This window comes from Trachurus trachurus, assembly GCF_905171665.1.
Source record: "Trachurus trachurus genome assembly, chromosome: 19".
Classification (NCBI taxonomy): domain Eukaryota; kingdom Metazoa; phylum Chordata; class Actinopteri; order Carangiformes; family Carangidae; genus Trachurus; species Trachurus trachurus.
In genome coordinates this window covers 21,736,090-21,759,045 of record NC_139913.1, presented here as the reverse complement: position 1 = coordinate 21,759,045, position 22,956 = coordinate 21,736,090, and the positions used below count along the sequence as shown (strand labels likewise).

At 39.0% G+C, this 22,956-nt stretch overlaps 2 protein-coding genes and 1 long non-coding RNA gene across 6 annotated transcripts in view; 2 read left to right on the top strand and 1 right to left on the bottom strand.

Annotated features, from left to right (window-relative positions):
- The window catches only part of mfsd1l (major facilitator superfamily domain containing 1-like), a 258,249-nt gene extending 256,251 nt beyond the window's left edge, over positions 1 to 1,998 (top strand). The window contains exons 9-14 of the mRNA XM_083993972.1: positions 110 to 210; positions 374 to 485; positions 591 to 728; positions 948 to 1,087; positions 1,174 to 1,285; positions 1,397 to 1,998. Of these exons, the coding sequence (XP_083850098.1) occupies positions 110 to 210; positions 374 to 485; positions 591 to 728; positions 948 to 1,087; positions 1,174 to 1,285; positions 1,397 to 1,537 (744 nt within the window). The 3' untranslated portion in view covers positions 1,538 to 1,998. The remainder of the gene's footprint in view (positions 1 to 109; positions 211 to 373; positions 486 to 590; positions 729 to 947; positions 1,088 to 1,173; positions 1,286 to 1,396) is intronic.
- A 1,319-nt stretch (positions 1,999 to 3,317) lies between these two features.
- Positions 3,318 to 21,614, top strand: LOC311002909 (actin-binding LIM protein 1-like). Of its 4 annotated transcripts, XM_083994500.1 has the most exons (19): positions 3,318 to 3,997; positions 8,663 to 8,806; positions 11,238 to 11,421; positions 11,529 to 11,638; positions 13,000 to 13,126; positions 13,302 to 13,395; positions 13,552 to 13,639; positions 13,800 to 13,858; positions 15,247 to 15,324; positions 16,173 to 16,343; positions 16,828 to 16,857; positions 16,993 to 17,122; positions 17,283 to 17,372; positions 18,145 to 18,192; positions 18,740 to 18,804; positions 18,917 to 18,962; positions 19,438 to 19,520; positions 20,018 to 20,098; positions 20,269 to 21,614. In XM_083994500.1, the coding sequence occupies exons 1-19, from the start codon at positions 3,682 to 3,684 to the stop codon at positions 20,380 to 20,382; spliced, it is 2,058 nt and encodes a 685-aa protein (XP_083850626.1). In that variant the 5' UTR covers positions 3,318 to 3,681; the 3' UTR covers positions 20,383 to 21,614. The 4 variants fall into 4 exon arrangements, with proteins under 4 accessions (XP_083850626.1, XP_083850624.1, XP_083850623.1 ...); XM_083994498.1 differs by lacking the exons at positions 3,318 to 3,997; positions 20,018 to 20,098; positions 20,269 to 21,614 and adding an exon at positions 4,782 to 5,215 and having other exon boundaries at positions 19,446 to 19,503; XM_083994497.1 differs by lacking the exons at positions 3,318 to 3,997; positions 19,438 to 19,520; positions 20,018 to 20,098; positions 20,269 to 21,614 and adding exons at positions 4,782 to 5,215; positions 19,085 to 19,423.
- LOC311002910 lies at positions 9,386 to 12,769 on the bottom strand. The gene is made up of 4 exons (XR_014596254.1): positions 12,573 to 12,769; positions 11,504 to 11,653; positions 11,291 to 11,425; positions 9,386 to 10,206 (listed from the first exon to the last, which is right to left on the bottom strand). It is a non-coding gene; the product is annotated as an uncharacterized lncRNA (long non-coding RNA).
- Positions 21,615 to 22,956: the final 1,342 nt, after the last annotated feature.

Below are 22,956 nucleotides of genomic sequence, written 5' to 3'. Positions count from 1 at the left end.
GAACATCACACCTTTTATCTGACCTTTTCCTGGTTTGTGTAATAGTGTGCACTGCACTGTGTCAAGTTATCGTATGGACTTCCATTTGTTTCTGTGTGTGTGTCTGCAGAGGATTCAGGATGTGAAGCTGCTGTCGCTAAGATACTGGCTCCTGGTCCTCACCATCATGTTCTTCTATAACGGCATCTTCCCGTTCATTGCAGATGCCAGGTAGAGTTATCAACATGTGCATATACTTGAATTGTGTTTCTGAAAAGCTAGTTCTGTCCACAAAGAGAGAGAGACTTTGGGTCTGCAAAGAGATATATTGATGCTACTCTGTCTGTTTTAACATAGACACCGACCCATTCATTGTGTATTTTTTCCCGTCCAGTAAATTCATTCAGGATAAGTACAGTGGCTACAGTCAGAAGGAGGCGGCCTATATTGCCGGGGCCGTTTACGACAGCTCTCTGGTCCTCTCAGCCAGCGTGGGCATTCTCATTGTGAGTATCTGTTTCCTAAAACTGTTTCAAAAGTGTGAAAAAGCCTCTTGTAGGTGTAAAATGAGTAGAGACATGTGAATTCTTGTGTTGTGTGTGTGTTTTTAGGATTATGTCGGTCTGCGGGGCGTCTTCGCTTTGATCTGTGCCGTCCTCACGCTGCCTGTGTTTGGACTCCTGGCCTTCACCTTCGTCCCCCCTCTGGTCTCCACCATCTGGTTAGGAGTCACCTACTCCTTCGCTGCTGTGAGTTCAGCTCAAACAGACACAGCTAATACTTTAATATTATACTTTTCGTAGATCAGGAATGCTGTATATTTCACTAATTATTACTGTAATGGTTTAAACTAACAATGATAACACATTGTATGTAGTGCATGTTATAGATTCTAATCCTTCCATGTCATTTTATTTGCTGTTATGTATGTTGGCTTTGACTTTTTATGTTTCTGTTCTGTGTCCCAGGCCAGCATGTGGCCGTCTATTCCCCTCGTGGTGCCTCAAGCCACCCTGGGAACGGCCATGGGTCTGGCCACCTCCATCCAGATGGTCGGGATTGGGGTGTCCAATCTGGTGGTTGGACAGATTTTGGGCACCAAGTCTAGGTAGTTATCCTTCCACTGCACTGATGGTCCATGTTTTATTTGATATAAACTTATTGATCTATCATGTTTTCTCATCTTGTTTGCAGTGAAACAAAGATACCTTTATGGCGTTGGCAGAGGATGATGATCTTCATGTTGGCCAACACCATCAGCTGCATCGTCACCTCAGTGCTGCTCAACATTGTTGACCACAGACAGGTCAGACATCTTGCAGACTTCCTGTACACTTTTTTAATATACAGTGTGTTATGTGTGTCATTTGTCAGCTGACTATACAGTGTGTTGAGCTAATATTTGTTTTTGCTACAGGGCGGGACCCTGAACAAGACGACTAAGAGGTCAGAGCAGGCTGTGCAGGACTCGGACAGAGAGCCACTCAACCAGGAAGAGGAAGAGCAAGATGACGACGAGGATGACGAGCCTGTGCGATCTCGTTCAATCAACTCGTGAACATTTCTTTCTTTCTTTTCTTTTAATTTTTGTTACCAGTACCAGTTTTCAGACTGGATCCAGTTGACCCCATTGAAACCTCACTGATTCTCCATAGTGTCTCTGGGTACTACAGAGGATGGTTTACAGAACTAACGGGAAAAAAGCCTTTTAAACAGTATTTCTACTCAAACAGTGTCTATATGTCATATTAAATCTGCATTTTAATGTTTTAGGTTATAAAACATGGGTTAGTGAGAAAATTAAAACCTCACCAAAAAAAATCTAGTTATCCCTCAAATCTTTTTAGATTTTATTTTATTTTATGAATCTTATCGTCACCTTTCATCTCACACATTGGATGTTTGATGTTGTCTAAAAATGCATGTCATGAAAGAAATGTCAGTCTTTTAGATTTTTCTTTTTCATGAAATATCTGTTTAATAGAAGAAGGGAATTTGATCTATTTTACATAAAACCTCAAAAAAATAAAAAAGCTGTTGTCCATTTTTAATAGTGTGATCTTCAATGTCACAAAAAATAAGCTTTACAATGAAATAACTACAACAAGGAAAAAAAACATTAAAAAAACTAACATCCTCATTAATCAATTATAGGACCATTTTCAAAAAAAGAACAAACACAAATTCTACTTCTCATATTTGAAATATAGAGCATCATCTTACAATACAATAGTGTAACCAGTATAATTTCCCCAGAACGTGTAAAGCACATTGTCGTCAGCAGGTGGAGCTCATCACACACTTGTGAAGTCCTTGTGATATAATAGTCAGTAAGTCTCCACGGCTGTACTTCGGCTTTGCAGGAGCTTTTTTCCCAGTATTCAACAATGTCTTTATTTCCTAGATTAATGGATGTCAACATAAACCCTTCTCAGAGTTACTGTGAATACTTGTGACCTGTAGTCATAGTTACAGTTCGTTATAGTACATCCATCATCCTGTCCACAACTACAAGAGTGTACTGTAGCTTTCATTAAAATACCTACAGATAAATATGGCAGCAGGACATGGGTTAGATATGGAAATGTTCCACTCATAACTTCAAGCTTTTTCCATTGGGTATTTAAGTTTCACACTGTTGATTTAAAATCAGTCCAAACATATAAACATCACAGCCCTTGCTTCTGCACCATTTGTGCCAGTGTTTATTGCTATTTTGGTCATTTTACTAGCACTGTTTATCTCATTTATGGTGTTAAAATACATCAACCACTTTGCAGAAGCACATACAGGCTTTTTATCTTATCTTAGCCTAACTTTTATCTCTTCCTGAAGATAGAAACTATGTAAACTGATGTAGCCTACTGTATATTTTACTGTGTGAGAAGGCTGAAAGGAGGTCTTCAGCTTAGTTTGTGATTGAAAATGTTTCCTAGTCGAATTTTAAGCTTGTGCTTTTGATCTATTCATTCCATTTTCCACATAAATTGAACATAGCGGTCCAGTCTTGAATAATACTGCGGCCCTCAAATGCTTCAGTACAACCAGTCTCTAATGATCCAGGCCCAGAGTGCCAACCTCCTGTCCTTGACTGCCTGCCAGGTTAAAAGTGGAGAGTTCGCTGGAGCTAAAGCTGAGCATCCAAGAGACTGCCTTCAATGCTAAGTAACATGGTAGATTACTAAAATGCTTATCAAAGGTTTTTGAAGATTTCATTATTTTATGTCCATCTGGCGCTTGTGCTCGGCCATAATCCAACCAAAGATCAGACTGGAAATGCCTGACCTGAGGCTTCAGATAAGAACATTTTGTAATGCATGCAGAAATCAGTGATACAATACAGAGGTACAGTAATAGCCATTGAAGTGTTCCCCACTGGAGGAAGACCATCTCATCTAATGGCATACATACGTCAAAGTCACAGGAATGGAGATAGAGACTTCCTAGAGCTCAGATCCTCTTTTTACAGTGAAGATAAACCCTAAAAATATACCTCACTTAATCTTCTTAAGGGGCGTGTGGTAGGAGTTAGTCTTGGACTGCCTGATGCACAACACAAACGCACATACACACACACACACACATGCTCCACGCACACACATACACACACACACACGCTGAGTCAGTCACAAAGTCTTAGAGAGCAACTTAATACCTGACATTCAACAGGAGGCTTGGACATCTTGAGGTTTTTTTTGTTGTATGGTTTCTCACTTGGAGTCAATCTGCAGCCTCCAGTGTTTGGCTGCCGGTCTGGACAACGTGAGCATGTCGAACCTCCTCAACCTCAACAGCCTGGGCAAGATCTGCGGCTCCAGTCACAGCAATGAAATGGTTGTTTTGGACCGGGTTAAGAGAAAGAACTCTGTCAGGAGAATGTCGATAATTGAAGATGGGGAACTCGCAGAAGTGCTCTACCTCATTCCTAAACAGTCCATGATGGAACAGCTGCCTTTTCTCAACCCCAACGACTACATCCTGTGTGAGAAGCTGGCCAGTATACCTGCAGAGATGTCAGGTAACAACAGTTTCCTACTTTAAGGGATGGTTTTTTTTTTTTAGATTAGAGGTGTTTTTTGTGATATCTTTTGTGGTGATTTTTAACAGATAACTTGTTGCATATTGATTAGATTGATCACAATCTAATTATGAGTGTATGTAAAGTGATGAGCCCTGTCAAAGACAAATTTCTGCTACACTTTGGGGCAGACTATAAAGAAATCTATCTATCTATCTATCTATCTATCTATCTATCTATCTATCTATCTATCTATCTATCTATCTATCTATCTATCTATCTATCTATCTATCTATCTATCTAACAAACCCACCAGGACGTATTCAATCCTCCTGATCCATCTTACCCCTGCACCTTTACACAAACAAGAAAACTTTGTGTTCATTTCACAGATACTGTGACTAAATATGTCACTTATCCACACGTTAAGTGTCGCTATAAATATTATTAGTATATTATATATTATTAGTATTATTGTCTAAGTGTGATCACTACAAGAAGATGAAGAAAAATAAAACTACTCTTTTTGAGCTTTTTGGTTAGATTTCTCTCAAAAGTCAAATTTTTTTTCAAACAAATAGCAATATTTGTGATAAAGTCCAAATTGCATATATCTACACTGCAACTTATTTCTTGTCAAAATGTCTAATTTCTAGTCAAAACAATCCCTTTCCACTTAATATAAGACTCATCACCTAAAAATGAACTTGTTTTAGATCATTTTCACTTGTTTCAAAGACATTTTCACTTCAAAGACATTTTCACTTGTAATAAGGAAGAAAAATTTGCTCCACTATTAGATTATTTTAAGTGAAAATATGCTTGAAAGAAGGAAAAAGTGTCTAAAAACAAGCTGATTTTTAATGTGATGAGTCTTATTTTAAGTATAATGAGATTTGTTTTGACTAGAAATGACATTTTGACAAAAAATAAGATAAATATTCTTGGTAAGATATTTGATTTTTTGCAGTGTATAAATGAGAGCATGTCACAGTGCCATTCCTGTCCTCTTTGAGAGCGCACACACTCTCTCTCTCTCTCTCTCTCTCTCTCTCTCCTCTCTCTCACACACACTCTCACACACAATCAGTCCTGTCCTCTTGTGTTTTGGACCTCCCCCTTTCCCTCTGGACCGGCACTCCAGTTAGCTCCTCTCCTCACTCTGATCCGCTGCCCTGAGAAACAAAGTGCAGAAACCAACTGTCATGAAAGAGAAAGGTAGATGTTTTATTTTCCAGCGTGTCTGTTTGTGAACGTTGCTTTATGATGGTCTTTGTACTGATTGTTGAGCCACTTTTTTATGAAGTGAACAGGTTTTCATCGAGTCAAAAAGTCTTGCCACTTGATGCATGGTTACATCTTAATGACAAAGTAATTCTTAAAAATATGACACATTCTTTTTCTAACTTCATCGCTTCATTGTTTCAGTTTGTATGTTGTTGGTGCTGCTTGTGTTTTTCTCCCCATGTGATGCCACCATTTAAATGAGACAAGTGTGATATGGCTTATGACTTTGTCTTTAATTAATCAAACTGAGCTATAATAGTCGTATATTATACGTTGTGTTATAATGTGCAATGCTATTATAGATCCTGTTTAAACTGTTATCATTTGATACTGTACAGCTGACATTTGACTGAGGCTCTTGTCTATGAATTCTGAGGACAACAACTTTATTTTATGCTCCACTTTTTATCATTCTAACTTGTTGAGACTCTAAAACCAATTATTCCCAACTATAGAAACTACAGAGAGTTCAAAAAATCATAAAAGATTTTTTTTTTTAACTAAAAAAACAAAGCAGGTTGTGGCTGCCAAGAGGGGAAAAGTGCAAACGCAGCTGTTACAGCTTATCATAGAGCATGTGATCTTAGCAATACCTCTGAATTAAGTAGTTTGCCTTGATTATTCAATTTTGCAGTCGCAGGGAACAAACTGATCTTGTAATGTGACATAACATTGTGGATAAAATGCTGTCAGTCATTCCACTAGACTGAGGGCTGTTCAGATAGGAGCCAAAAGGGAGTCACTGACTTTTGTTCTGCAGTGATAGTGTCTGTCATTCTGACTCAAAGCACATGGTTTTCCAAAACAGCTCGAATAAAATCAAGATCTTTCCAGGCAAGGAGTGTAAGTCTGTGTGGGAGGATTGTTAGGGATGTTCCGCCTTGAATCTGGCTCTGCTGGGTGTTACTCACACACAGGTGCATTATAATCTCACACTGTGATTATTATTAGTGTATAATTATTATTGCTATAACGAGTGAGTGAGCAAATAGCCCACGTAACACACACACTAGAGTCGCTGGGACAAAAATAGTTCCGTTGTATGAACACACTGGATGGTTAAAAATATAATACCATAATAATAGTATGGTGCAATGCATAGTTCACATAACATTACTGTGTACTTACCTAAACATAGCATCAATGCTTAAAGGGACAACGAGGAGTTTTGGAAAAGCGAAGCGTTTTCACACTACATTTATGAGCCTCCGCGCGCACCGTACATTTCTTTGACCCGGCGCAAGACGGACTCATGTTTTCATTCATCAAAAATTAAAGTCAGAGGTTCAAAGAGGTTCACATACCATCGTAGTTCCGACCATAAACGGCGATTCTGCGGCGTTATTCTCATAACTCGCCATGAAGGAAACGCTGGTCGGCTCGACCAGCATTTCCGCCACCACTAATAATAACAAAATAACGATAGAGACAGATCGATATATTTAGCGAAAATGGAGCCATTAACAAGTGTGAGTAGCGGAGATTCATCCACATTAACGTGAGACTTTTTTATAACCGAATAGAAACTCCTCGTTGTCCCTTTAAAAATCTGGAAACTTAATGTTGATACTCCCTCCCTCCCTCACACACACACACACAGATTTTCATAGCTGGAGATAGTGGTTGTGTGATTAGTTGTCCGTCTCAGGTTTCTCTCCATTTGCCGTCTTTCTAAATCTACCATTTGCTAATACTTGACACCATATCAGCTTCACATTCTGGGACAGATCAAGAAAGACTGGAAGACATTTTGGACTTTCCCCACGGCGACTTGGTTCTAAAATCACACAAAGGTTTTTCATTTTTATAGAAGAGGATAACAGCACTGACAAACCCCAGCCTGTCCTTCTCCATCAGTCAAATATGTTAACACTTGTGAAGCATTGCAGTAACTCAGTACAGGTCCACCATGATGAAAGGATCACAAGAATTTGTGTTGGCATCACAGCTCTGTCGTTAACAAATATCCTGTCCTGTTTCAGGACAAAGGTCAGTAAATATTGGAGCCCTTGACTAGAAGGACGTGTTGCGTTCCCAGAAGGTTTTTGTTTAGGTTCGGCACAGATAACTTTAACTTTCACAAGATTTTACATTATGTGAGTGCATAAAGTTGATCTTGTGTGTGAATTTGACCTCGTAGCTTGTAGCAGAGCTGTTCTTCTACTGGTGGATATGATATCAGAATTTGAACAACACACTGTTCTCTAAAGTCTGCTGTCTTGAGGCAAACAATAAGTATTTCTGTCAATATCACCAAAGATTTTTGTCATTGCTCTGCTTTTGGAGATTTACCCACAATCCTTTGCAAAATCTCAGCAGCTGTAGCTGTTAGGTTGTGGATTACTTTACTCTCTCATCTCTAACACACTCTACTACACTGCAGCTACATGGCACTTTGTGCTTATTCGGTTATAGCTGCCACAACACTGCATACATGTACGTGCTGGCTTTACAGTCAAGTTTACGTTAACCTTTGGGAGGCATGTATGGTCTCCTAATCTTGTTTGCTACTACATGTGTGTTGCCATAGCAACAAATCTCTCCTGTAGTGGGGCAGACTTGGAGCCACATACCAGTGGCGCTTGACTCAATTTTCTTAGTGTTCACGAGGTTGTGTTAGGTAACAAGCCCAGTCCAGAAAACATGTCCACTTTCAAGAGTTAAGAGAGTGAGTTCTGTTTAGGTTTGATATCTTATAGCCTATATTTGAATGTGTTATATAGGCCTACCACATGTGTGAATTGAAGTTAGTGTCCATCCATCTGTACGCTGGGCGTCCACACACTCTCAGCGTGCCACATTCCTTCCTCTCTCTCCTCTGCTAATCACATTCAGGACCTTTGGAGTGGCCTGTGATTAGATTGGAGAGGCATCCACCGCTTCTGCTGCCACATAGACATGAAAGAGACAGAAAGGAGAAGGAATGAGGCTGAGCTTTTGTCTCCAGAGCCACATGATAGGCTACGACACATGGCTTGGCACACACAGGACCAAACACCCACGCTGAAAGTGTTTTTACCTCTCTGCGGAGAAATAACGGCTCATTTGTGCAGTTTTTGTGAAGCAGCAGTGATCACTGGGATTAAACTGTGGTCTTGTGTTTTTATGTATTTGTTTTATTTGGCCAAAAACAAAGCATGTCTGTACATTGTGGCTGGTTATGTAATGGACAATTCTCAGAGATTAGTGTATTGTAATGAACTGCTCAGACAGAAAAAGGACAAACCTACTGTGGACAGAGATCCAGATTAAAACATCAACCCCCAAAATGCTGGTGATGCTCTGACTTTCACTGCAGCACCACCATGGGGTTGACATTTGTAGTTTTTATTGGTCAAGAAGACACATCTGATGAATGTATTCCTTCTCCTGCTGCAGTGCTGCCCCCTCCGGATGGCCACCACCCGTGTCCTTCCACGGGGAAGCGGGTGATCCAGTGCTTCAGGTGTGGGGAGCAATGCAAAGGAGAGGTGCTGCGAGTTCAGAGCAATCACTTCCACATTAAGTGTTTTACCTGCAGAGGTGAGTATAGGGTTGGACTCTCATGGCTACATTTGAACAATTAGGAAACTAGAGAGCAACATGTGAGCAAAATCCTGCAAGAAAAGTGCTGCTCTGTAAGCAGGGCCGTTGCTAAGAATTCTGGGCCCCCTGGAAGAATACTAAAGTGGGCCCCTGCCCCCTGACTTTTCCACTTTTTTTTCTTACACTGCAAAAACTCAAAATCTTTCCAAGAATATATAAGAATTTCTTTCCACTTAAAATAAGACTCATCACCTAAAAATGTACTTGTTTTTAGATAATTTTCACTTGTTTCAAACAAATATTCACTTGAAATAAGTAGAATAATCTGCCAGTGAAAGCAAGTGTTTTGTGCTTGTAATAAGAAAGAAAAACTTGCTCCACTATCAGATTTTTCTACTTATTTCAAGTGAAAATATGCTTGAAAGAAGTAAAAACTGTCTAGAAACAAGCTACTTTTTAATATTATTGTAAGTATAATGAGATTAGTTTTGACTAGAAATTACATTTTGACTAGAAATAAGACAAATATTCTTGGTAATTATTTGAGTTTTTGCAGTGTAGACTACATATGTATTATCATGTTTTATTAACTTTGTTTTGATGCTAAAGCAGCTTGAGTATTAGTCAGGGTCTTATGCAGAATAATCCAGTCATTAGACTACTGGGGTTTTTTTGGGCCCTACTGGGCACTGGGCCCCTGGAATTATCATCACCTTTCTCCCCTATACAACGGCCCTGCCTGTAAGATGAATAACATCTGAAGCCTCGAGATGGATTAATTCTGACTTTAGCTGCAACATTTGACCTCTAGATTCCATCAAAACAGCTTATTTTCAGCCTGTTAGTTTTAAGTTGAGCTGATTTTCCTTTTCATTTGTCAGTCAGTGTGCGTTTTTGCCATCATGATTCAGTTCATTACAAAACGTTCTCCACCTACAATGGGCTGTTGTGAGAATCTCCTGGATGCCTCATGGAAAACATATTTCCCCAATAGGCTATTGTCTCCACTAATCGACACTGACAAGCTTCTCGTGTTGTCGTCCTTTCATGGCATTGTGGTGGTGTTTACAGAGCAGAGAAGACAAAGAGACTTTCAGAGCAGAGAGACATTCAGTATTTTAACACTGGGAAGACCTGAGGATGCACAGACTCATGGGTTTATTAGCGTAAGTCAAACTAAAATCAGTCTCTACTCGAAGCATGGTGGCGCTGCTTTTATTTAGACCTAGAAATAGAGTTTTTAAAATAAAACACACGTCCATTGTGAGTGACACACAGGAGGACAGGAATAGAGCAGAATAAATCTGTCCTTGGCATCTCCGTGCGTTCTGCTGTGGCAGGTTCCGGGGGCACAGTGTCGGAAAAGATTTTGGTCATATCGAATGACTCCAAACAAGCTGAGGGAGACACACGCACACACATACAAACATACAGACAGACAACACAACAAGTCTTCAACAAACCTGGCACAATCACAAGGTCAGACAGCCTAAATAGCACTTAACTCATCCATTTGATGGATTACGTAGCTGTTGTTATCCGTGTGTGAACAGGCGATGATGCAAACTGTAAATTCACACTTCCTGACCCTCAGTAAAAAATAATCTATTGTTATAAATCAGGTATATAACATATTACAATACACAAACACCTTCTCCAGCTCGTATAATGTCAAACAGTTTGTGGATTTCAAAATAAAGCCGAGGTAACTAATACTCACAATGCATTAATAGATGGTAGATGCAAATTCATATATTCTAGTATCAATTTGCTTATTTGATTGAACTTTTCGGTAACACTTCACTTGACACTTCTCTATAATGCATTGTAACCATACTTACACGTTATAATGCAGTTATAGCAGTGTATAACTATAGTTATAAACACTCATAAATGATCATAATGCTTTATAACAATAATCATAACACACTATAAAGCATTTTATCATGACTTATAAGGTCAGGTATTATAATAGGCTACGTTATAATTGTTAGTAACTCTCTGACAATGCCCACATCAATAATACATTATAAATATAGTTATAATTGGCTTATAGACATGTATAACCATCATTATAAACACTCATAAATTACCATAAGGCTTTACAACAAATTATAACTATAATACTTGAATGATATAATACTTGACCTATAAGCCATTATAAAATGTTCTGATATGTTATGCTTATTGTTATAAAGCCTTATGGTAATTTATAGGAGTTTATAATGATAGTTATACACATCTATAAGCCAATTATAACACATTATTACTATGCTATAACTGCATTATAACACATTATTACTATGCTATAACTGCATTATAACTCATTATAAGTATGGTTACAATGCGTTATAGAGATAGGCATCAAGTAAAGTGTTACCAGTTTCTCACAGGCCCCATATGAACATGTGTATGTGTGTGTTTGCAGTGTGTGGCTGTGACTTGGGTCAGAGCGGCTTCTTCATGAGGAGCGGCGAGTACCTGTGTCCGGTGGACTTCCAGAGGCTTCACGGCACGCTCTGCAACAACTGCGGGGAATTTGTGGAGGGAGAAGTGGTCACAGTCCTCGGGAAGACGTATCACCCAGCATGCTTTGCGTGCACCATTTGCAAGTAACTGCAGAAACCATTTATGAGTTATAGTTATGCAAACTAACACATTTTGGAGACAGAAAGTAACAGTGTGGGTATCTACCAGTGTTGGTTTCTCTGCTTCTCAGGCAGCCCTTTCCTGCTGGGGATTGTGTCACCTTCAATGGCAAAGACTGCCTGTGTCAGCGCTGTATTCGCCCTGTGTCTCCTACTCCTAATGACATCAGCAACTCCAGCAGTGAGTTCATTCTGTCTTTATATCATTAATAGAATAGAAAATAGAAACTTAGATTAGAGACATTTATCCCCCGGAGTCACATGAACACATGTGGACACTGTCCAGCTCTGGCTCCTGCACCAGCTGCCTGTTTATTTACTTTACCCTGTCACAAAAGGTCATTCAAGGTCTGTGCTACATGTTAACCCTCTTCATCAGAGCATAAAACACATTTTTTGCAAATAACACAGGATTATATTCCAGTGTGTGTACTCCCACAGTCAAGTGTAACATATGTTCATACACTGAATTTTCTATATATGTATAATACATGTATATAAAGTAAAAGAAATCTGTTTGTCATATACATGATAATAAAACATAAAACACATCAGTAATTGGAACAGTTTCATAGTCACAATGAATATGGTTATAGATTAAATATTATATTTACATAGCTACTTGTATATGACTACAACATATAATTGACTATAAAAAAAAAACATTTTGTGGACATGTAGCCTACTTCAAATGTCATGATGGCTATATCAAAATTATCTCTAGGATGTGTATATGTGATAATAATACAACCCAAGTGACATATGACACGTGTGACATACAGCAACACTTGGATATAGGGCCATTCAAGTCATATATTACCTTTCTCCTTATGTTTTGAGGCTAAGCTCTAGTGTTTTTTTTTTTAACTAGGCAGGAGGCTGTTAAAGGTCATCCATGAGAGATTTGCAAGTCATTAGTGCAAAAAACGTGAAATGTGAAAATCATGACTGTGCAGGACCTTAGAGCCGTCCCGTTCAGCTTTCACTCAGGAGATTACTGGTGCAGCCCTGAAAGTCTGCACACTGTTGAGAATGAATGTAGACTAAACTAATGCCTCTGTGACCTCCTGCTGTTAGAATGACATATGTTTGCCACAGCACCGAGCAGATATTACCTCACAAATCTGGTCATTCTCCTGGGATCCTGCCAGCACAGTGACTCAGTACGGACCAAGAGATATTGTAGAACCTTTCTCTCCATGTCGACTTGACCTCATCCACCTACCAGCTATAGATACAGCAGCAGCAGGGATCAATAGAGGATCCAGACTCACAAAGCCCCCGGATTAAGGGAATCTCTCTGTGCAGAAAAAAAAATCTCAAAGAGTGAGTGCACAGAGCTCTGACATCAGACCGACTTTAACTTTTAAATCTCTAGAGTATAAACCAGAAATGAATGAGGAAATTACCTAATAATACATCATCCATCCCCATAATAACAACTGAGCCAAATGCATTTGGTGTAATATTCATTTAAAAAAAACAACTACAAAAGCATGCAGTGTTAACACTCAATTAATGTGTGTGTGTGTGTGTTTTCAGGCTGCAGTGGCTGTGGTAGAGACATCAAGAACGGCCAGGCTCTGTTAGCCCTCGGTAGTCAGTGGCACCTCGGCTGCTTCAAGTGCAGAGCCTGCAGGAAAGTGCTGATTGGAGAATACATCAGCAAGTAAATACAAAGCCCTTCATTCTGACCTTTTCTTATACATGGTCCTCCCTCTACCTGTTTTTTTTCTCTTATATATGCACAATGTCAGGGATATATTTTTGTAAGGCTTCAGCTATAGAAAAAAACTAATTATTTAATTAAAACTATTTTTAACATTTAATGCTTTCTCTTTCAGAGATGGTGTTCCATACTGTGAGAGAGACTACCAGATTCAGTTTGGGATACAGTGTGAAGCATGTCAGAAGTTTATAACAGGGAAGGTTCTCGAGGTAAGACAGGCTGACACTTTGGGGAAGAGTCATGCTCCGTACTTTGAAATCCTGCACAAACAACTTTTTGTCACTGGGAAAAAAAAAAAAAAACCCTCCCTGCCGCCCACAATTTGTGCAATTTTGTGTGTGTGTCTCTCTCATTATCTTTTCCAGGCAGGGGACAAACATTATCACCCAAGTTGTGCAAGATGCAGCCGATGTGACAAAATGTTCACAGAGGGAGAAGAAATGTATCTGCAAGGTCAGTTTATAGCCAATCTGTGAATATACAGTGCACACACAGTGATACGATGGATTTGATCTTCTATAAATACACAAATTCAAAGCTAAGAACAACAAAATGTTTGTGCATTTTTGCCACAATGGTTGCAGTACTGTAGCTCATTTCTATATTTTCACAGGATCAACAGTGTGGCACCCAGACTGCAGGGACAGCAGCAGAACGGAGGATGGTTACAGGGTGAGCAAACTTTATTCACATGTTGGACGCAGTGTGACAATCTCCATGAAAATAAGCTGTTTATAACCAGATGTTGTGACAGCTGTTGATGATGACAATCAGGGGTGTGACATCCGTGTAAGTCTTTGCAATGTCCCGTGTTTACACATGCTCCTCTCTCCCAGGTCGGCAGACCAAAAACACCTCTTGAGTTCTTTTTCCCCGCACATAAACTGAAGGTTAATATTGTGAAGCTGCTCTGCTGTTTGCACTGATGGTTTTTTTTTTTTTTTTACCAGAGGCTGTAATCTCAGGGTTTGAGATTAACCACACACAGCTTGTTCCACATGCAACGTGGACACTTTGCTTTTTCGCACCTATAATGATTAGCTAGAGGAGCTTTCCACTGGCATAGCACAGATACGCTATTATGTGCAATAATTAACATGCTAAATAGAAGTGGGATCATAAAGCTTCATCATTGACAGTGCTGCATGCTCGCACGCTGTGTTCAGTGCTGGCCTTGCAATCTTAAAGGGATAGTTCAACATTTTGGCAAATAGGCCCATTGCCATAATCCTTATAGTTTTAGGAGTAGGTTTGTTACCTTTAATTGTCGGTGCAAGCTATTTTTAGAATGGCGGAGCAGAGCTGCGAGCTGCTCAGAGCTACGCTACGGAGGTTAAGTCCAAAACACTCCAAAACACTCTCGTGGACAAGTTGTGACCTGCACATTCACCACGCTATGAGATAATAACAGAACGTTACCAGACAGAGTTGTTTTCCAGGTAAATTCATGCAAAACAGCTGATGCACGTTTCCGTCGGGGGCAGTTTTATCGCAAGCAGTCTCTGCATTTGCCTTGAAAACAACTCTGTCTCATAACGTTCTGTTATTATCTCATAGCGTGATGAATGTGCAGGTCACAACTTGTCCACGAGAGCGTTTTGGAGTTGTTGAATTGCATATTTCATGAGTTTGATGAGGAAAACCAAGAAATCCCATTAGCCTCCGTAGCGTAGCTCTGAGCAGCTCGTGGCTCTGCTCCGCCGTTCTAAAAACAGCTTGCACTGACAATTAAAGGAAACAAACCTACTGCTATGACTATAGGGATTATGGCAATGGGCCAATTTGCCAAGATGTTGAACTATCCCTTTAATACTTAATGTGCTGTTTCATTCATTACAATAGAAAACAGTGCATATGCTGTACTGTGCGAGGCCTGCACATGTGTGAAAGAAAAACTGGACCAGATATTTTGCAAGCACCGAGTTGTGTGTGTGCATGTTGAGAGAAGATGCCACAAGATGACTGCATAGCAACATCTAGCAGAAAGTGCAGCTTCTCTATCAAAATATCCCACGAATCAAACTAACACAGTTGTTTGTTTTTATTTTTCGTATCCGTAGCCCACCAGATCCTCATCTGAAAGCTCCAGTTCCAGGCCGGGCTCGTGCACTCCAGGAAGTCCTGGACGAACCATTTGTGTAAGTTCCAATGACAACATCTGCTCAGCATCTTCCATGGTGGACAGTTCACCGTGGGCTGATTTACATTTCATTTATCCCTTTATTTACACAGGACAGTCGCATGGACAGAGTGTCTCTCTTGCAAGATAATTCTTTTTGACTGTAATTGAACACATCTAGGCAAAAAGCCAATGTGGTATAAGAAAAAGAAAAAAAACCTAAACATTTGAAGAACTTAAAAGCCATTTTATTTCTCTGTGAACATATTTTTCTACTTTACCTTGACTGATCGGAACTATTTTCATCTTGCTTGTAAGAGAAAATGTGATTTCAATTGTGGTTGAATGCTGAAAAGCCTCAGGCTGTTTCACTTTTATTAGTTACTTCGTAAAAACATACTGTGTAAGTCAACCACATATTGAACAGGAGTTTAGATTTATTTGCTCAATCAATTTGAATGCGCTGGCAATTCAGATTGACTTTAAATAGAAGAAAAACACCTCAGTATCCTTTTGTTTCCTTTACCCAGTCTCCTATGATCCACACCCTGCTGGTTTTTATTGTACGGAGTAAACTTTACCCCCAACAAGTCACCTCAAAATATGAGCCTATAACTATTTTATTATATTTGACAGCCTGAGAAATAACTACATTACATTATTAGACTATTATTTTACACAACGATGCAATCTGTTCACATCACTTGCCAAAGTCAGATCAACATGTTGTGGGATTAAAGTTTCATTCCTCCCTGAAATGATGTAATAAGCAACCTTTGTCCTTTGACCTGACCTGACCTGTGCTGGCTGATCCCTCTGTCTCCCATATTCTGTGTCTTCTCCCTCTACTCCCTCTCCTGGTCCCAGGCAAAAGTAGATAATGAGATCATTGATTACCGAGACTTAGCGGCAATTCCCAGAGTCAAGGCTATATATGATATAGAGCATCCTGATATGATATCCTATAAGTCTGTGAACGACAACTCCTCTGCTATGGACAACAAAGGCAACACACAGGACAGGCAAAACCCAGCAGAGGTAACTTCATCCAATGCTCCAAATCTTATCCACTGACATGTTTAATTGTGTGATATTCTGTTGGTGGGTTTTCTTTGTCTTGGTTTGACTAATGTGTCAAACCAAGTCATTTCCTACACATAGCAGTGTTCAAAACAACACAAATCACTGCACAAATTGGTTAAAACAACAATTGATTAGTTGATGCTACAAACTGAGTATGAGTGAGTTTGCATTTATGATCAGGCCAGTAGAAATTATGGGATAGTTAGTCCAAACTACCCTCAACAATCAAATCCTTTTGTTTTTTACCTTTCATATGTCTGTCCTCATGTAGAAACCTCATAACTCCAACCTTGATTTTTCCAGATTCGTTGTTACATTACATAATTCAGAATATTTCACACATAAACAAAATAATTATAATTGAAAAAAAAAGTATCTATAATCTTACATGTATGTTCATGAATGAATGACTTCTTCTTCTTCTATTTTTCTGGTTCAGTCAACAGGAAATGAATCTGAAACCACAGAGGTAAATGTCTTTAATCAAAATGATTCAGTTAAAGTCACATATAGTGACCTACTTTAACATCATATGCATTTAATACTTTAATGAATTTTTGTTTGTGGTGCATTGTACAAAGATATTTTTGTGTCTGTTTTCAAGGAGGGTTTTGAAATCAGAAACCGCGTACCAAAATCCACAAGCCACGGAACGTTCGGAGTTCAGACTATGTACAATCGCCGCAGCTACACCCCAACGCTGCCCAGATCACCACAGCACTTCCACAGGCCAGGTGAGAGGAGCACACAGACACAAACCATCTCAGTCTGTAGAGACATGAGTCCTCCTCTATTCACCTTTTTTTTTCTCCGTTACACCACCTTTATCTCCTCCGTCTCCTCAACTCTTCTCCTCAACACTCCTCCTGCTTCTTTCACTGGAATAACAAGCAGGGGTGATGCTTTCTCCTTCTTTATTCTCTGGCACCAATGACACCCGCTGCACTTCTCCTTTAAGTCACTACTCTCTCCCTAACACCCAAGGTAAGACCTCCACCCCACCACCGATCCCCAAACCCTTCTCCTCCACTTTCCATCTTTGCATTATATCTCATTCCTTTATGCAACATTGGAATTTATAACAGATAGATGCAGAGGAGGATGTGCCAGATGATTTTCTCAGAAACACTGAGCCATCTAGTGGTCAAGGTTCACAGAGAGTGTCAGTCGCATCAAGTCTCAGCTTTACTCAAGCAGACAGCTGCACACCTTTCGCCTCAGAGAGAAAAACATATCAGCAACCAAGTCTCTTCCTTTCTACCTCTGTCCCTATTTTGCATATTTATCCTCTTTCTTTTCTCTGGTTTGATTGATTACATATTAATAATAAATACTCCTGTGCCTGTTCCTGTGCTAAGACTTCAGACATCACCCTACAGCCATGTCTATTTATAGCATTTTACAAAGGCTGTTTTGTCATGTCTGTGAATGTGACATGAAAAGCTATGAATAGAAATCACTGGTATGTTTTTTGTGGTGGAAAACAAAGACTTCACATTTACAACCAACAGGGCTGATTCTGTTGTGACTGAATTGTAATTGAATTTAGTAAGAGTTTATCAGTTACTTCTCTGTTTTGTATTTACACTGTGTGGATCTTTAAAAAAAAATCCAAAGTAAGTTATTAGATAATGTTTTTCCTAAAGAATATTTGTTTAAAACAAAAAAACAACTATTTTGAGTAGTATTTTGGTTTCCTTTGTGTAACATTCATGAATGAATTATCTGCTGACCCTGCTTTCTCCTCTATCTTCAGATCAAGGCTTCCACATGTACAGGAGGCCTCCGATTTATAAACAGCAAGGTATAGTTTGACTTTTTCATCCTTCGGTCACATTTTAAAATTTCATACAAATGATACTTGTACTAAAGAATACATTACTGTAAAGCTTAAAAAGCAAAAAATATGATAAATCTGAAGAGATAAAACAAACATCCATGTTGCGCTTCAGTTGTTGCTAATTCAATCAAATGTGTTGACCAAACAGTAGAGCAGCCAGAGACTGTTTGGATCCCAGAACAGGGTTTAATACTGTAAGTCGGTATAATGCATTTACTGTAAGTCAACGGCAAACAATTCTGTCAACAGTCTTGAAGGTCACCTATGAGGTCACTTCAACAATTGGCTGTAAATGTGAAACAACAAGTGTTTTATGGAAAAGGTAAATCTAAAAATAGATCAGTCCTGAGAAGTCAGTTTCGCAGAACACTTAGCAAACGGCTAAGAAAAGAACCTGGCAATGTGCTTACCTGGTTGGTCTGCGTTTACTCTGGGAGTCTGATCTCATTTGGGCTAAGTGTTGAGACTCCTGGTGAGGTAATCTAACTGCTGTTTCACTTTCATAACACAGATACAAACTCCTGCACATCACCAACATCCTCTTTGCCTGGATACGGACGCAACAGCCTCCATCCGGTAGGAGCAACAACACTTGTTCTGTAGCTTTATACATCATCAAAGATATGGTAGCCAGCTAACTACACTCTACATCCAAGTCTTTTATGTAATGTATTTGCTTCTCATTCAGCCTAAATCAGCTGATTTCTCGCACTACAACGGTGACAGATTCAGAGGTAAGAATACAAACATCTCTGTTGTTTATCATTGGTGTCAATCACTTACTGTAAATATTAAATAATTGAATAAAGACTAATTGTGTGCTGCTTTTGCATTTTCCTCTTCTCTTGCCTTTCAGATTTCCAGGTATGTGCTGATGGAGGTTTATGCGATCTTCAATCCCTGCTTATGCTTCCACTTCCTGTTTAGTTTGCTGCATTTCCAAACGACTGACCTCATCTCGCTGTCTGTGTGCTTAACGACATGTGCAGTTAACTCGGCTTCAGTCCATAGTTGTGCTCTGATATAGACATATATATTCCCTGATTTATGAGACACACCTATTACATAACTGACTCTTTAACTGCACCTTTTTTTTTGCTTCACACTCACACTTTTAAATATGCTTTACTGACCGTAATCTGGCCTTTTGGCTCTTAGCTCTGAAGTGATTAATCCTGCCATGACATTTCTCCTATTGCATGTGTCTCATTCTGAAGCTCCTCCATGATGGTCAACATCCATTAGCCAGACTGGACAGAGGAGTGTCTATGCCTAATTTGTTGGAACCAAAAGCAAGTATTATTTGTATATTCATGTTCTTTTAAATCCTCCGCCAAACAAGGGCAGAGGTTGCACTGCAAATACGTGCTGGGCGATAAATATTTTAAGTCTGCATGTAAGAGCTATGATAATAAATACAAATAATACTTCAGTACAGTCGAGTGGAGTGCTTTGGATAGATTTCAAACACAAGCTTGCTAGATTAATAGCCGTAGGATAGTGCTGAGTGCGCTGAGGTTTCAAGGACGATTTCATCATCATCACCTCCCTTAACAGCAGAATATGTCAAACTACGGTCTTTTGACAAAGGCTTTTATATGCAGGGCCTTGACTCTGTTTTCTGACTGTAGCTATGGTATTATAGACTTCAGATATCCATGCTAACAGTGCAGTGGTTTTACACACATGCATATTTGCATGGTACATGATGTTCTAACTCTTATATCTCAAGCGTACAAAAGATTGTCTTTTGTGATGATATATATGTGATTGTCTTTGTTCTGTCAAGATCTACCCATATGAATTGCTCTCAGTTACTAACAGAGGACGAGTGAAGCTTCCGAAGGATGTCGATAGAACAAGACTTGAGGTGAGAAAAAGCATTCCTGCAATCCAACACAGATTTCTTTTTTAAGGAAGTAGTATGTTTTATTATAGCATAAATAATACCACCCACATGCAGGCTTGAAACCACCCACACTACAAGGCAGCTTCTCCATGATGGTGTCGTTGTTTCATTCTCTCCTCTCTCCTTTACAGCGCCACCTGTCCCCAGATTCATTCTTTGAGATCTTTGGCATGCAGATCCAAGAGTTTGACAGACTTCCTCTGTGGAAACGTAATGACATGAAGAAGAAGGCAAAACTCTTCTAAAATACTGGCATTTTCATAGTTCATATGCAGTAAATGTCAACTTCTGATAAAAAAAAAAACGATGTTATGTTTATGTATAAATTGGACACGGAAGTTAGAAATCTTTTGCCTATACAAACAGCACAAGTCGCAACTTTACAGAGTCACGACCCTCTGTTCCCCACTTAGTCTCTGTAGGCCATTGTAATGAAGAAAGCTTATTAAAGCTGCAATACCTCAATGCAGATTATGAACATGAGAACTCAGTGGTTCTTGGCTTCATGTAATCACCGTTATTTGTCTTTCTTATGTCAGCCCTGTCTCCCCAGGAATTACGTTCATATTGGACGATTCAGCTGAATATAATTTATGCCCATTCATCATTAATGGAGCGGGTTAGTGTTGTGTTTATGTAGTTTCGCAGAAGGAATGGATTCTCTGCATACTGTGTTACACTGGCAATCTGTAAACTAACTCACATAAAGCACTGTATATTTTCACTGCACTGATGAGTGTTAGTACATTAGGAGTAATTGTGCAAAAAATATTTGGATTGAGTTAAACGGGAAAGTGTATGAGGACAACTAATTTAATCTTAATTAATCCAAAAAAAAAAAAAATCCACAAATGGCAACTACAGGATGGTGCAAGGTTTTGGTGTATACTTTTCTGTTTTCCTGCTGAAAAAATATTGAATGTCTGACTTTAGAGCACAGGGTTTGAGTGTATTTAAGGTGCTTATGGTGTTTAAGGTCAGTCACATGCATGTGTAAAATGTTTTTAAGCCGGTTTAAAAGTTTATTCAATCTAAAGCTTTTGTTGATCGTCGGTGCTGTGTGAATAACAGTTCCTGATGTCTGAGTCACAGTGTGGTGTGTTTGGGTGGATATAACGTGTCATCATAATGTGATTCTGATAAATTACTCCCTCAAGAAGTGAATGCATTTCACCCATGTTGTCATTGTTACCGATATCATATTTTTGTTACCTTATCTGTTGTTGTTTCCTGATTACACATTCAACATGTTTAAGCACAAAACTGAATAGAGGAAATATGTGAGTTTATTATTATTTCTATCACTAGATTATCACTGAAAAAAACATGCTTTGTTTGACTATTAAATTAATTATTATGGTGATTTAATGCTTATTTTTCTTGTATGTTTCACCCTGTGATACCCTGCAGTAAACTGTATATGTTACTGTTTGCGCACACCTCCTCAAGCGCTCGAAATAAAACCTTGCACTTGTTAAAAATTGAGTAAGTAAGTGGCTTTTCATTTGTGTTTCATTTAGCTGTTTCCGTGGTTGTTTAAGTGTTTGGGGCTGATATTTATTCTGCACTATTTCAACTTCTTGGTGCAGATCCCAGGAGAATCTCACCATCTGGATCATCAGCTTGAAATGTGAAAAAGGATAGCGGTTCACTTTCATGTGGATTTTCAAAGAACCTGCACATGACAACAGACATTCTTGATCTGATTATCTGTACTGTGCAGAAATAACCTCATGGTTAGTATTCTCTCTGTGCAACATGCAAATTTCAGCCAGGAATTTAATGTTGGGCCATTTCCTGCCCTCCAGTCATAATCAAGAGACAGTGGGCCGAACTGTGGAGAATGAAAGCAATGGAAAACCAAACATCATCACTTTTTCCACACTCACCTGCTACAGCTGCTTCAAAACTCCTCTTGGACTTTTAACAACATCTAACTAACATTCCATATCAATTTTGTGCTTGCGTAATAAGATAAACAACCAATTGTTACGGAAAGAATGAAGACAGGGTAGCCTACCAACACATTGCATTCCCCATTTCATAACAGTATTGCACAACACTTCATATTTTGGCATTTAAAACCAGCTGCATGTTTGATGAATTGCAAAAATATACTGACTGAACTCCACCTGCTATCCATCATTCACACATTCCCATTTGATTTTTCCCTGACATATTTTCATGTTTTTTTCCCCCTTCAACCCCGCCACTGGAAATCTAAAACCAACAGATGGTGCTCTGGAGCCTGGAATCACGACACCACACCAGGATTACTTTCCATGTTTAAAATGAACACCTGCCAGCCTGTTTGAGCTTGTATGTGAGCGGTGTAGAGCAGTGAATTTGAAACATATTTGACTTTGCATATATCTTTTATGGTGGAGCAGTAGTGATAGTAGTAGTGCAAAAATAGCCTCTTTAAAAGGATGACACACTGACTGTACATGCCTTGCCTCTGTTATTTAGGCTACTCATGTAAAAAAGAGAATGATTTCCTGTTATGTTACTCATAGAGTGATGAGTATGAGATATGTAACACTTGATAAGGTTCAATTCCTGTAATTGTCTTTTGTTATCATTCTCTAACTTTGTCACTGCATTATAAGGTCATACTTCTGTGTAGTGTTTTGTGTAGGCTAACTATAACTTTAAACTCCTGTGTACACTCAGTGAGAAATCAGGGTGTGTGTTTTAACTGTGCACCATTCAATCAATCAGTTTAATCTGTTTTACTACCAATTATTTATTTGATTTTTGTGGATTTTGAAGCTTAGCACACCAAAAGAACAATCAGCAAGAAAAAAAACCCCATCTCT

Excerpts from the sequence above, each read along its gene's own strand:
- LOC311002909 (XM_083994500.1), top strand. The coding sequence starts at position 3,682 with ATGGTTTCTCACTTGGAGTCAATCTGCAGCCTCCAGTGTTTGGCTGCC. Across the intron at positions 3,998-8,662 it reads TATACCTGCAGAGATGTCAG|TGCTGCCCCCTCCGGATGGC; the intron begins GTAACAACAGTT and ends CTCCTGCTGCAG. Across the intron at positions 19,521-20,017 it reads CTAATTTGTTGGAACCAAAA|ATCTACCCATATGAATTGCT; the intron begins GCAAGTATTATT and ends TGTTCTGTCAAG.